The 14,086-nt window shown below is 34.3% G+C and overlaps 3 protein-coding genes and 1 non-coding gene across 4 annotated transcripts; 1 reads left to right on the top strand and 3 right to left on the bottom strand.

The window, feature by feature from the left end:
* Nucleotides 1–410: 410 nt before the first annotated feature.
* PPR336 (pentatricopeptide repeat 336) lies at nt 411–2,057 on the bottom strand. Its single transcript, XM_085742925.1, has one exon. It carries the CDS (start codon nt 1,958–1,960, stop codon nt 761–763), a length of 1,200 nt encoding a protein of 399 aa, XP_085599051.1. The 5' UTR covers nt 1,961–2,057; the 3' UTR covers nt 411–760.
* Nucleotides 2,058–2,137: 80 nt separating this feature from the next.
* Nucleotides 2,138–2,209, bottom strand: TRNAW-CCA (transfer RNA tryptophan (anticodon CCA)). The gene has a single exon. It is a non-coding gene; the product is annotated as a tRNA-Trp (tRNA).
* Nucleotides 2,210–2,700: 491 nt separating this feature from the next.
* Nucleotides 2,701–6,534, top strand: LOC146944563 (tobamovirus multiplication protein 1-like). The gene is made up of 10 exons (XM_085742926.1): nt 2,701–2,982; nt 3,087–3,139; nt 3,986–4,078; nt 4,251–4,322; nt 4,803–4,875; nt 5,001–5,046; nt 5,181–5,244; nt 5,455–5,508; nt 5,849–5,926; nt 6,023–6,534. The coding sequence occupies exons 1-10, from the start codon at nt 2,748–2,750 to the stop codon at nt 6,113–6,115; spliced, it is 861 nt and encodes a 286-aa protein (XP_085599052.1). The 5' UTR covers nt 2,701–2,747; the 3' UTR covers nt 6,116–6,534.
* Nucleotides 6,535–7,702: 1,168 nt separating this feature from the next.
* On the bottom strand, nt 7,703–10,689 carry LOC146944564 (derlin-2.2). Its single transcript, XM_085742927.1, has 6 exons — nt 10,430–10,689; nt 10,010–10,109; nt 8,549–8,763; nt 8,381–8,464; nt 8,191–8,244; nt 7,703–8,093 (listed from the first exon to the last, which is right to left on the bottom strand). Exons 1-6 carry the CDS (start codon nt 10,526–10,528, stop codon nt 7,911–7,913), a joined length of 735 nt encoding a protein of 244 aa, XP_085599053.1. The 5' UTR covers nt 10,529–10,689; the 3' UTR covers nt 7,703–7,910.
* Between the last annotated feature and the right edge of the window lie 3,397 nt (nt 10,690–14,086).

Below are 14,086 nucleotides of genomic sequence, written 5' to 3' on the forward strand. Positions count from 1 at the left end.
GTTTGGGTCATTTCCCTATGTAATTCGGTATATTTTGATTCTCTGAACATGCCTAGAAAAGATTTGAAGATGTTGGTCAACATTTAACATATCTGTTTACTACTATTTACAATGAGAATGCTTATAGTTGTGTACTTGTGTTATAATGCAAAGACATACCAATATGAGTTTGTGAACACGGATCTATGACTGAACCTTGACCAAGAAAGAAGTGATAATGACGGATCTATAATGCAAAGAATTATATGCATACTTTCAGTAAAACGAAACCCACACAAATGAGCCAATTGCTGGATTCAATTGACAATTAAGAATTAAAAGAACTATTTAAAACTGAAAATAAGAGCAAAAAAGGCAAGGAGAAAATCAATAACAACTATAGTTTTTTGTCAAACTACGGACAAAAAACGTCAGAACAAGAAACCAAAAAGTAATAGTAATAATGTACAGGTCTGCAAGAGCTCCCGTGCAGGTAGGTTATCAGTTTCCTCTAAACCGGAAAATAGACAATTGAGATAATGTAATTGAAAGAGGTAAATCAAATGAGAAGAATTGGAAATCTATCCGCATAACCATTTCCAATACATGTTATTACCCAAACAAAGAAAACCAACTTATCATATCATCAGCTAACAATGGATTGAGCAAAACACCGAGATGCCAGTGGAATTGGCAAAACAAAATAATGCCATTACTAAGCTAATGTTCCTGACAAAAGATACCAAATGACCAAAAACTACACAAAACAAGACAACAAACTTCATTCTTGAGGCGGCGATAACCCCGCTTCAATTTCATCCCACCTGTCACTCTTTTCAGCAAACTTCTCCTTGATTTCCTTAATAAGCTCTTTAGCATCATCAACCTTTGAAACTCCAACAAGTCCATTCACAAGCTTCTTCATCGTAGTAAAATTCGGAACCCAGCCTTTACCAATACACTCCTTAGCAATCTCCAAAGCTGACTCAAACTCACCACCCTCACACAGAAAATAAACCAACGTAAAATAACACTGCCCATCAACCTTAAATCCCCTTTTCTTCATATCAGCAAACAACCCCTTCGCCTCTTCGAGATTCCCTTCCCTACAAAACCCATTGATCAAATGATAATAACTAACTGAATTCGGCTTCCTACCCCTCGTAATCATCCCTTGAAACAACGCCTTCGCCTCATTCGATCTCTTCAACTTACACAAACTCTGAATCCTAACATTATAAGTACTAAGACTCGGATACAACTTGTACCTCTCTTCCATCAAATTCAACAATTTCCCAACTTCATCAAACTTCTTCTCACTATAAAACCCGCTAATCGCGTTATTAATCGTTGCAACATTAGGTTTAACATTGTTCCTATCCATTTCATCCAAAATCGAAAAAACAGAATTACTCGAACCAGATTCAGCAAATGACTTAATCACCAAATTATAAGTCTCAACATCAGGTTTAATATCATAAATCCTCGGAAAATCGAGATAAATTCTTGTTACCTCTTTATGATTCTTCACGAGAATCGCAGCCAAAAGCAAAGCATTAAGCGATTTAACAGAAGCAACAATGTTGAGATTCTCACGCATGAATTTGAAAGTATCGAGAGCTTGATTCATCATATTCGCTTGACCGTAAAGAACGATAGCGTGAGAAACAAACCTTTCGTTTTGAAGATCGGAACGTGATTGGAGAAGCTCATCGAGGAATTGACGGAGAGTGTCGAAGTTTTTGCCGGCGGTGAGTTTGGAGACGGCGGTGGAGAGAGCAAGGCGGTCGAGGTGGGAGTCAGGGGAGAGGGAAGCAGCGCGGCAGATGGAGAGGATGGTTTCGGGATTGGTTTCGGATTTGAGGAGACGGAGGGCGGATCGGGATTTTTCCTTTGAGGTGAGAGGAGTGGTGGAGTTTGGGGAGAGGATGGTGGAGTAGTGGCGGAGGGTGTGGCGGAGACGTGACGTCATTGACGCCATTGATGAAGTTGAAGGCGGAAAGAAGGGTTAGGGTTTTGCAGAAGAAAAATGATGAAGATGAAGGTTTAGTGAAGAATGAAAATGCAAGTGAAAAGAGTCTATAAAAGTAAAACGATGCGTTTTGGTTGTATGAAACTAAAACGGTGCGTTTTGATGTAAAAATGTAAGAAAAAGTTATGAACCTGACGTGAATCGAACACGCAACCTTCTGATCTGGAGTCAGACGCGCTACCATTGCGCCACAGATCCATTGATGATTATAAAGCTAAGTGTTATGTATACATTTACTTTGATTGAAATGGAGCGTGAATTGAATGTGTAAAATATTTAGTTAGGAATGGCACGCGCAAAATCAATCATGTAGTTGATTATGATTTATCATTCTTAACGCTCATTCAAATTTGCATTAAACACATTTGTTTATGAAGCTCATGCGCAATATGAGTGCAGATGTGATATGATACAAATAATATGTAAATTTTTTAAAATTTAGGATACGATAATATTAAACTACGTTAATAAATCTTTTACAATACAATTTATATGAATGTAAAATACTTTGAAAGAAATATGCATTTGATTATTTTTCATTAAAATATAATTATTTATTAAAAATCACACTAATAATGCTACTATATCCTTCTTTCGTAAACACACACCTAACCCACAAATATTAGACTGACAGCAAGACAAAGACAGGTAGCTTAGCTTAATCTTAGTAACACTAACTAACAAAAGTGTTACTATTAACTTCTGTTCTGTTTCTGAGCGGAAAGTGTTACAGAAAATGGAGCAGCTTAAGCTAACACTTTCGCTTTTCTTCTCCTTCTCCGATTCATCTTCATGGTTTCACCTTGTCACAGATTCCACTCACTCCCCACTTTTCTACACTCTCTGTGCTGCTTACTCTCTCATCTCCTTCATTGCTCTTATTCAACTCATCAGAATTGAACTTAGAGTACCTGAATATGGTTGGACTACTCAGAAAATATTTCATCTCTTCAACTTCGTTTTTAGTGGAGGTGAGGTTCACTCTCTTTGTTTTTATGGTTTCTATTTTCAGCTTTGTGCTTTGCTTGTGATTCTTGCATTTTTTTATATATATATTTGGTTGTTTATTTTGCAGTACGTGCTCTTGTGTTTGGATTTCATGCTCAAGTGTTTTTCTTGCATCCTAAGGTTAGTTTTCACTTTTGTGACTGCTTCACTTTGAATTTTTAACTGATGATCGATAATAAGAGTGTTTGACTTTGATTCTACTGTATAGAAAATTGATTTTGATTGAATTGATTTTTTTAGTTAATGTAATGTAAAATTATTTATGTTTATATACAATTCACGGGAAAGTGAGTTGACCAGTAGATTTGAGTGTAAACCAAAAGTTACAAATTCTAGTTTAAGTTAGAATGAATTTTATAAGAAAAACGGGGGTTTGGTAGCTCAACTAGTCTGAACTAAGGGTTTAAAGGAGTTGGAGGGCCGGTGCTCAAACTCTCATGAAGGAGAAAATACTAAAGGAGTTGGATGATCGATTGTTCAGCTTCACTTTGGACTACTAGAGTGGTGATCGATAATAATTGTGTTTGACTTTGAATATACTGTGGAGAAAATTGATTTTGAAAAATTGATTTTAGTTAAAATGAGTTTAAAGTAAAATGATTTATGGTTGGATGTGTTTGTAGGAAAGTGAGTTGGCTAATAGATTTGAGTGTAAAAATCGTGTTTGGAGGTAGAAGCTACAAATTCTAGCTTTTAAGTTAGAATAAATTCTAGAAGAAAAATAAATTATAATCAAAACCAGCAACCAGACCGAAATCAATTTGCAGTCTTCAGAATCACTTTTGATTTGACTCTCTTAAAAGGGAATTTGAACGTGCATGGTTTGCTTGTTTAGGTCTTATACTTGACTTTTGTGTGTGTGGAATTTTTAGTCTTTGAATGTTCAGTTTCACTTAGATTTGCTGAGATTGGTGATTGACAATAAATGCTTGAATACTGACATGCAATGGTTACTTTTTCATGTAGGTTTTGACTTTGGTGCTGTTAGATCTTCCTGGGCTTGTGTTTTTCTCAACATATACACTTCTTGTTCTTTTCTGGGCTGAAATTTATCACCAGGCATGTCTTTTTTTGCTTTCCTTGTCCTTTAAAACTAGTTTATTTGTGCTTTACTGAATGAAATGAACCAGCTAGTGGAAAGTGATTATACACCTTCGTGTGATGACGAAATGTTTTTTTTTTTTTTTTAAATTTTTATTTATTTTTATATTTTTATTTCATGATTGAGCAGGCAAGGAGTTTACCAACTGATAAGCTCAGGATAGTTTACATCTCTGTAAATGGTGCTGTCTATTTAATCCAGGTATCTATCTCATTTCTTGTTGCAAACAACAATAGTATATATTTAAGCTTATTCGCTTCATTTTGTATGTTGGATCTCCTTGGTGTTTATTCCAATACATGATGAATATCCCTTTCAGTTTGGAGTTCAACCTTCACCTAACTATATTCTTGCAATCTAATTTTAGAAGCATGCTTTTGTTTTGAATTATATATAATGATCTGTTAGAGCGTCCGCAAATTTGACACTTTTAAGTGAAGATCTTCTGGTGTATGAAATGATTATGGCACAAAAATTTCTAGGACGCTTGTTCTTGATTGAGTATCCAATATGAATTGATAGTGTTGGAAGTGGTATTTAAGATATGGAATTCAATATCTGTTTTGGGTTGTAATTGTGGATTGTTCATATTTGTTTACTGCAAGTTATATCTCAATATTGCACAATCTTTTGATAGTCGACATCAAGTATCACAATACTAAACTGTGGCTTTGGATTCAGGTTGGTATTTGGATTTACCTCTGGTTAGATTACAATGATGTTGTGGACTTCATTGGAAAGATATTTATAGGAGGTTAGCTTTTTAAGCAAAGAATTTTAATGTTTCTCAAGTTTATGAATTACTTTTGCAACCTTTAAACATTACATTGGTATAGCCATAGGCACTTTTTTCATGAAATCTACTTTACTTTTCTTCAGGTGTATCATTTGTAGCTGCAATAGGATTTCTAATATTTGGAGGAAGGTGAGAATTCTACAGTTGATTGGATTATCTATTGAATACCTTTTGCAATTCCTCAATTTTGTTTATTCAGTGGTTGTTCTTGGTTGTTGTGAGTGAATTTTTTTTTATTTCCTCCCGGTAATTCGTGTTTCCAGATTATTTTTCATGCTGAAGCGTTTCCCAATTGAGTCGAAGGGGAGAAGAAAGAAGCTGCAAGAGGTATGTCAAATTTCTTCTCTGTAAATATCAGTTTGATAAAACTTTGAGGGAAAAACATTCTAGGTGTTCTTCGATTAGTCCTCATTGTGAAATAAAAAGAACATATTCAATATTTTCACTTCTTAGTCCAGATGTAGATAATTATACATTAAAAAATAAATATTTATATTAGTGTAGTTATACTCACATAAACTCGGTTTGGTATTACAGGTTGGATTTGTGACAATCATATGTTTCGCCTGTTTTCTGATAAGATCTATGATGGTAACTTCTAACTATATTATTTTTCTGTTATATTTCTTATGTTCAAGTTACGATTTCTCAACGTTATTTTTGTAAATATGTTGGGTGTAGAATTGTTTTTCTTTTTTTGCTTGGCTTCTGCTCATTGTTCTGTTGTTATTCTGTTATCATCTTCTTCCCTTAATTGAAGCAACTTGCAAGAGAGGGAGATTGAGATCGACATACTCATTGGGGAGGGGGACTTAGTACTTGTCAATTGTCCGGAGAAATTGCAAACAAAATCTCAAGGATTAAATTTAATATATGTGAGGTGTTATTATTCAAGTGCTTCTTTCGTAATTACATTTTGTTACACATGCAGGTTCTTGTATCTGCAGTTGATTCGGATGCATCTCTTGATGTTTTGGACCATCCTATTTTGGACTTCATCTACTACATGGTATTTTACTTCGTGTTCTTTTTTGTTGGTTGCCCTAACAATTTTGGTGTCGCTCTCTTAACATAGTGGCATTTACCCTTCGCTTTTAAAATACAGGTGGTTGAGATCCTGCCTTCAGCTATAGTCCTCTTCATCCTACGCAAATTGCCACCGAAGAGAATATCAACTCAATATCATGACATCCATTAACTGTAGAGCATCTTGGATCTTACTGTATTCTTCACCCGTCGGTTATTATTTTAATGGCGCTGCAGTTCATGGTACTTTTTCCGCTCTTGCCCATCAAGTATATTCTCAAGCAGCAGTTCCTTACATGTGTGATAATCAGCAGTTGCTGCTCGGTTAGGGTAATCTGTAGTCTTCTTTTTCGATTTGTGTTTCATCAAGATTGTGATTTTCACATCATGTAAGTAAAAGGAGCAAGGATTGAGGGAAGTTCATTGAGGGGACTAAACATATAGAAATTTTTGTGATATAGGCTTGCGATGATGTATTCATTCTTTCCATTTTCAAATTTCATGGGATTTCTTATGTGTAAATTACAAATAGATGGAGGTTGTTACTTAAATTAATAATATACACCTTGTTTGAGTTAAAATGTTACAAAATTGAGTTAGTACTGTTACATGTATGAGGATAAATCATGGATGCATTACAATTTACAAGAGATCAAGCAGTTCAGTAGCATTATTTAGTATTTAGCACTAGAAACATGTTTTTTTCCCATGTTTGCTCTTCTTTGCTGGGCTAGTATGCTTCAAATTCGATATACATGATGTAGCCTGTAAGTCATGCCCTAAATGTTGAGTTACATTTGCTGGTATTTTTGCCATGTTTATTTTGGTCTTCCAATTTCAAATATGCAATAATTTTTTAAAGGATAATGCTGGATAGTACGGACTGTGAGCGACGAAAATCAACTAAAATAGTTATTGCTTGCTATGTATTCCGTAAATTTATTAACCACTACCCATGATTTCCATCACAACATGCTAGATCAGTTTTTACTACTTTCTTAAAAATTGGGCAAGTGCAATCGTCTATTTCCGTGCGTGCATTTTTCGTACCATATAGCATTGTTGTTTAACACTGTTTTGATGTTTATTTAATTGTCATCAAGCAAATGATCATGTTTTCAACGAAATAAAAAAATAATCTTTCTATTGAAAAGATAAAAGTTTGAACTTTCAAAATAAAGATTTCACAACTTACAAGATTTTATTTATACTTTTGTCTTCTTAACTTGTACCCTAAGCATTTTCCATACTAATAAATCAAATTACGAAATTTTGAGAGCTTCGGCTTCAGATGCAGACCTACCACAAGTGTTTTCAATTAGTATAATTTGTTTGTTATCACGCTGTGAACTCACGTTCATCCACCATTCCAAATCCTTGCTTGGGGACATGAGATGAGATCAAGTATGGTACGTGTATCCAAACACATGCTTACTCTCCTGTACAGAGTATCTATTTACTTCCACATGCAGACTGCTAGTGACTCTAAACATTGTATTTGTAGGTAATTAGATCCACATCTCAATCTTCATATCTTTGAATTCTAGTCATGTCGTCATACGACAACCCTATTTTTTCATCCATTCATTTCCTTAGCGATCAAATCAAGACAATATTTTTTTCCAATTATCCTTTTCAAACAGTAGAAAAATATCATTCATATAATAGATCTTAAATGCATTTTCATTTTAGAGAAACTACTAGATGCCCAGGGCAGTCTTTCATCCAATGCAATAAGAACATAAAAACAAGATGACTATAAGACTACAAATGGAATGGTAATATTATATCTACAAGAACAGAAAAGAGGAAGTCTATTGTCTCATTTCTGTTAAAACTTTGGTCATTCGACATGGTGCAACTTAAAATGTAATTAACAATTGCACCCGGAAAAAGGTTTGAAAATAGAGATAGCTATATATTACAAACTTCGGCCACTTCGCTGAGTATTTTCTGACAAAGACCATTCAATCTTGGTGGAGTTCTTCAGGTTGCGGGGCAGCAAATCTAACATTGGCAGGCCGGGCAACAACAACTGGGTCATCTGCAAATAGTGCTTTGATGAGCGATGGTGTTTTAAGGGGGCGACGACCAGTCATCCGAGGATAGACATCTTCAAGAAAATAGTAAGCATGGCCAGCAATCATTCCCTGGAAAATGTTGTCAAGATTCACATTAGCTGTTGTTCTACATATAGAAATTAAATAGTCATATCATGGTATATGTATTCTTTGAATGGAAACATACCAGTAGATCTACCCAAGCACTGGCACCAACAAGGACAGAGAACCCCAAGAGAACCTACATTCATAAAACTTAAAATTAGATTTCCTTGATTGTAAGTTAGAATTGAAGTTAAAGAAGAAAGATATTTAGTACAAAGCATAAACCCAGTTTAATGTTATCATATCAGGTAACAACTGTGTAGCTTACGCACCCATGGAAGGTAGGCAGCAGTGAAAGTAAAGAGACCTAGGAAGCTCATGTGAATAAAGGGATTTTGTTTGCTCCATACATAAACCTGAAAAAGATAAATTAAGGCTTTACATGAGAGGGTTTAAATATGAGGACTCAGCAAAAAAAGTACACACAAAATGTTACTGACCATCATAAATGTCAATGAGTTGCTGAGGAATATAATTTTTGCAAACGACTCTGACAAGTAAGGTATCATTCCCCCAAGGAGAACGATTCCAGTCAATACAGTGGCCCCAAATAAGAGCATGTAAAAAAAATCGGCAGTTCTTCCCCTGAACGAGTTCTCCTCTAGAAGCTTGCAGTACCGAGCAAGAAAAAACATATGAAACAAGAAATCCAAGTCTGCATATTGAATAAGAAAATACCATGGCACAGTTAAATAAATAATTCACAATTATCAACTTATAAGGATTAAATATATATGCAGGCATTGATTATACAATATAGGAAAACGAAAACAGAGATGTGTGGGGTGGGGTGGGGAGGAGGGAAGCATCTTATTATACAATATACACCCACTTTGTATCAAGAGATTATTGACTTCAATAACTATAAAACATTAAACCATCAATTTCTCAAATTTCAACCCTCTTACTGTATAGGACGCATTTTGTAATCTAGATAGTATAACGCTGCAAATGCACCATGACCAAAACAGCTTTACCTAATTTGTAATGCAAGAAGGGAACTAGGCTATTAAGGTCAAGTGCAAATATAAAGCGGTTTTGTTGCTTCAATAACTAGCAAGTGCGTACGAAAGCTCATATCTCGTAATCTAGTATATTTATGGGAACTATCATTCCCACAGTCATCCACCTCGTGTACATCTCACTCACCTATAGCAATAACCACTCCTCACTTCTGTTGCTCCAAATCCAACATAGCTTTCATTTCACCAGTGTCATTGTTACTAAAATGTGATTTCCCAATGCAAGGATTAAACCCATGGTACTTTATAAGTTCCTATTTAACTCGACCAATTACAAATGACCAATACTCGCTCAATCACATTCAACCCACACGCCATTGAAAAAAAAACATTCAAACACACGTGCAATAGAGAGGGAGGGAGAAATGCTAGGATTAAATGTGATTTCCCAATGCAAGGATTAAACCCATGGTACTTTATAAGTTCCTATTTAACTCGACCAATTACAAATGACCAATACTCGCTCAATCACATTCAACCCACACGCCATTGAAAAAAAAAACATTCAAACACACGTGCAATAGAGAGGGAGGGAGAAATGCTAGGATTAAAACGAGATTCCCACACGTGCAAAAAAACAATCGAACCAACAACGAAATGAAAAACAGAGCCACAAGAATGTTAACAACATTAATTAGTGACGTAGGCACATTAAAACGGAAAATGATATCTATCAAGTAACCGCCAAACCAATCGCAATAAATAGAAAATCTTTTAAAGGTGAAGGAGTCCCAAGTAGGTAACACCGTTGGAAAGCTAAGAGACGCTAAAGAAGTTCTAACTAAGGACCAAAGTTCAAACTCCGAAAATTAAGGAAGCCGATAATTTTCTAACACCATTTGCCTATAAAAAAAAAGGTAAAAAGATAGAATATTTTACCCATCTTCCTGAAGTACAAGAAATTAGTAACCAAACGCCAAAACTGATATTGCTTCACAACCAATCTAGGGTTCAAGTACAGATGATACGGAGAAATTATCTGCATAATCATAAACAAAAACACCAATCAATTAACTGCAAAATCATAAACAATTCAATAATTGAGAACTAAAACCAAAAGAATATCAAATTGCAACAAAATAAAAATAAACAAATAACCTCTTCCAAATATTAAACCAAAAAAAAAAAGCAATTAACTTGTTAATGCACACAATTAATGATTTGGTTTCAAATTAATGTACTAACGGTTACAAATCCTGAAATCGAAACAACAATAACAAATTCAACCAAATTAAACACACCATAATTACGAGAGAAAAAAATTAGAAACCCTAAAAATTGAGAAGAAATTGGTTATACCTCAAGAGAACATCCGATGGTGGTGACAACAGCAGCAGTGAGATATGATCGTGTGATCACAGGCATCTGTTTGTACCATTCTTCAACCGCTTGTGCCATTGTTGTTAATTTTCCTTAATCTCTCTTTAATCCTAATTAACACTTGATTATAATAAGCAATATATGAACGAACGAGAAATTTACAGGGTTTAGCTGTGATTAATCAGAGAAAATTGGAGAAAGTGAGATTTGGATGGAAATTGATGTGACGGAAGAAGCGTAGAAGAAGAGAACGAGAAGGAAGAAGAAGAGGTGAGAAAACAATGAATGACAGAGATAGCGCGAATCATAGAGCGCGTGGGTAACACGAACCAATAGCGTTGTTGTTGCCTTGTTGTAACAAGAAGACTTGGGTTTTGAAGCCCATGGGTTAAGCCCAACAGCTACTTACATGTTGTTTGTGTTTCTCAATTTTCATACCAAAGTAATGAACTTTTTATTTTTTGAAGGAATACCAAAGTAATGAACTTACCACAACACAAAGAAAACAAACATTGTAACAAATTAAATAGTAACTAATTTTGTTTTTGAAAATTGTTGTTCCTACTTCAAAGTTTGCGATGAAACACTATATAATTACGAATATAACATCATCGACAGTTAACTATCGTCGGTTCAATTCCAGCAGTAGTTAACTGTCGTCGTTGACATCTTTATGTTTCATAAATTGTCGGTTGCTCAAAGAGGAAAGTCAACACTCAGTACAAATGATCGTATATTTATTGAGAAGCAATAATCAAAAACAAAATCATCACATAACTGGGGTCAGGGACTATTTCCAAAAACAAAATTTTTTGCAGGGACCAAAAACTATAAAAAAAAAATTGCAGGGACTAAAACCAAAACTGAACTATTTTTGCAGGGACCAAAAACTATAAAAAAAAAAATTGCAAGGACTAAAACCAAAACTGGCCTATATTGCAGGGACTAAAAACTATAAAAAAAATTTACAGGGACTAAAACCAAAACTGACCTATTTTTGCAGGGACCAAAAACTATAAAAAAAAATTGCAGGGACTAAAACCAAAACTGGCCTATTTTGCAGGGACCAAAAACTATAAAAAAAAATTGCAGGGACTAAAACCAAAACTGACCTATTTTTGCAGGGACCAAAAACTATAAAAAAAATTTGCAGGGACTAAAACTAAAACTGACCTATTTTGCAGGGATCAATACCATATTTTAGCCTTAAAAATACATACAGGAGAAATACTAAAAAAGAGAGGCAATGGGGCTCGAACCAGAGACATCACGCTGAAAGGATGGTTGATGTTCCACTACAACTCTGGGAAACTTATCAATTTGACGCCTAATATGATATATAGCAAACTTGGGGGACGCCATGGCTCAGGTCCCCAAAGAGATCCGCCCCTGATTATGGGTTTTGGGTGGTAAATCTGCCCCTGTCTATACCTATAATTTGAATTAGAAACAAAAAAAATTTAATCAAAATTTCATAAAAACCATTGTTCGTAATGTATACACATTGGCGCAATAAAAAGATGTGATATACGGGCAGTGTCCGTCTAAATAGATATGTATGATTTATTGAGTTTGTTATAATTTGTTTTAAGGAGAGTTAGTTATTATTTTCGTCACCAATCTTCGGTTTCTGTACAATTTCATGTTAATCTTTTAGTCCTTGTACAATTTTCTGTCAACATTTTTTGTCCTTCAAAATGACGAGGAAAAAAGTTGCAAGGACTAAAAAGTGTGATTTTCTTTCTTCTGGAATCAAAAGATTAGTAAACGAGACCGAAAATTCATATAAGTTAGATAATGGTAGGAGTATTTTGATTGATGTTACAGACATAATCACTATCATTTGGGAATTGACACCAACAAGAAGACTCGCCTACATCTTTAGTATGTTCTAAATGATAGTTTGAAAATCTAACGGTGGCTCATTATTGTCCCTCAACATAGATAGCTAACCAGAATCAGGCTAAAGCTGAGCAAATGGCATCAAGGTACATCTCACAGTTTCACAAACTCACTTATATATGATTCTTGGAGTGTCTTCTCCGAACAAGGTCGTTCACTGCTTCAATATCATTTAAAGTTGGTTCCTCGAAACTCACCTTCAAATCGTCTGTGACGATGACGGATATTTCAGACGAGCTTTGTGCCGGAAATCAAAACTCTTGTAGTCGTAGCAAACATTCTCGATGATGTCATTGTAAAAATTGTGATTGAACACTCTCTTGTTGTTGGTTTGGGAAGGTTCGCTACCTCCGTCATCGTTGATCTTGACGACGACATCTCTGACCATCGGAAAATAGTGCCTCTTCTGGTGGTGGTTATGGAGGACCGACGTTCAAACAGACACACGTAATTTTCTAGCAATTTTGATTTTGATTTAAATTATAAGTATATATATTTTGCATTTTAAAATTGTAACAATTTTTTTTTCAAGAACACCAACTATATACTCCCTCCGTCCCTATATGTAACCACCCATTTGATTTTATATTTGTCCCTAAATGTAAACTCCTTTTCAAATTACTAGATGCATTTATTATTTTTTTTCCTAAACATGCCCCTAATTAATACTACTAACTTGTCTTGAAATATGTAAAGTCAAATTTAATACACATACAAACAAAGGACAATTTGGTAATATTAACAAACAAAATAGACACATTAATTACACTAACAACTTTTCTTAAGAAATGTGAAAAAGGCAAAGGGGGTTTACATATAGGGACAGATGGAGTAGTAAATATAATAGAACAATAACAATATAACATTATTATATACAAATTTGTTTAAGAGTATAATTGGAAGGGAACAAGTCATGCCAAAACCATGTATTTTCTTTATATATAGTATATATTGAGAAAGACACTTTGTTAACGAGTGCCCCCGGGTACTCTTTAAGCATTCCAAAAGGAGAAATTATTCCATAAAAAAAATCAAATGTTTCAATTTCCAATGCATCGATTACATAAAGTTACCTTTTAAAGGTCTTAAAGAGTGTCCCGAAGCACTCGTTAACATTACCTTTTTTTAATAGTATTTGTAAATAATTATGATGTTGTCATTGATTTCCGTCAATGCAAATTTTGGTGGGCTAATTTGACTTTTCAAAGAAAATTTTACGGTTGTACCAAGTTTTATTTTATAATATTTTTTAAAGAAAGTTTTATTTTATAATTGTAACTACATGTTCGCATAAATGTCTTTTATTTTTATATATGTACGAAAAAAGAAGAAAATAAAAGTTTTATTTTATAATTGTAACTACATGTTCGCATAAATGTCTTTTATTTTTATATATGTACGAAAAAAGAAGAAAATAAAAAGTCGATGGGTTCCTTAAAAAAAAAAGTCGATGGAGATGAATAAGAGACTAAACAAAAAATTAACGTTGATGGTGTTCCTTGTCTAAATTTAAAATGGTAACCATTGGTTTAAAAAAAATGTTAACCAATGAAATATAAAAATAATAAAAAATAAGAGAAAGTTGCTGATATCAATATCAGAAATGGGCCAAAACAGCTAAAGCGATTGAGGTTGGAAGAGAAGGAAGAAGGAAATGAAGATGGAACAGCAACTGAGGGCAGAACTGCAATAGCAGCACCTATTGGAAGTGATTCAGAGGAGCATCGTGAATCT

Source organism: Medicago sativa, chromosome 2 (assembly GCF_051527215.1).
Source record: "Medicago sativa cultivar Bolivia chromosome 2, Bolivia_mono, whole genome shotgun sequence".
Lineage (NCBI taxonomy): Eukaryota > Viridiplantae > Streptophyta > Magnoliopsida > Fabales > Fabaceae > Medicago > Medicago sativa.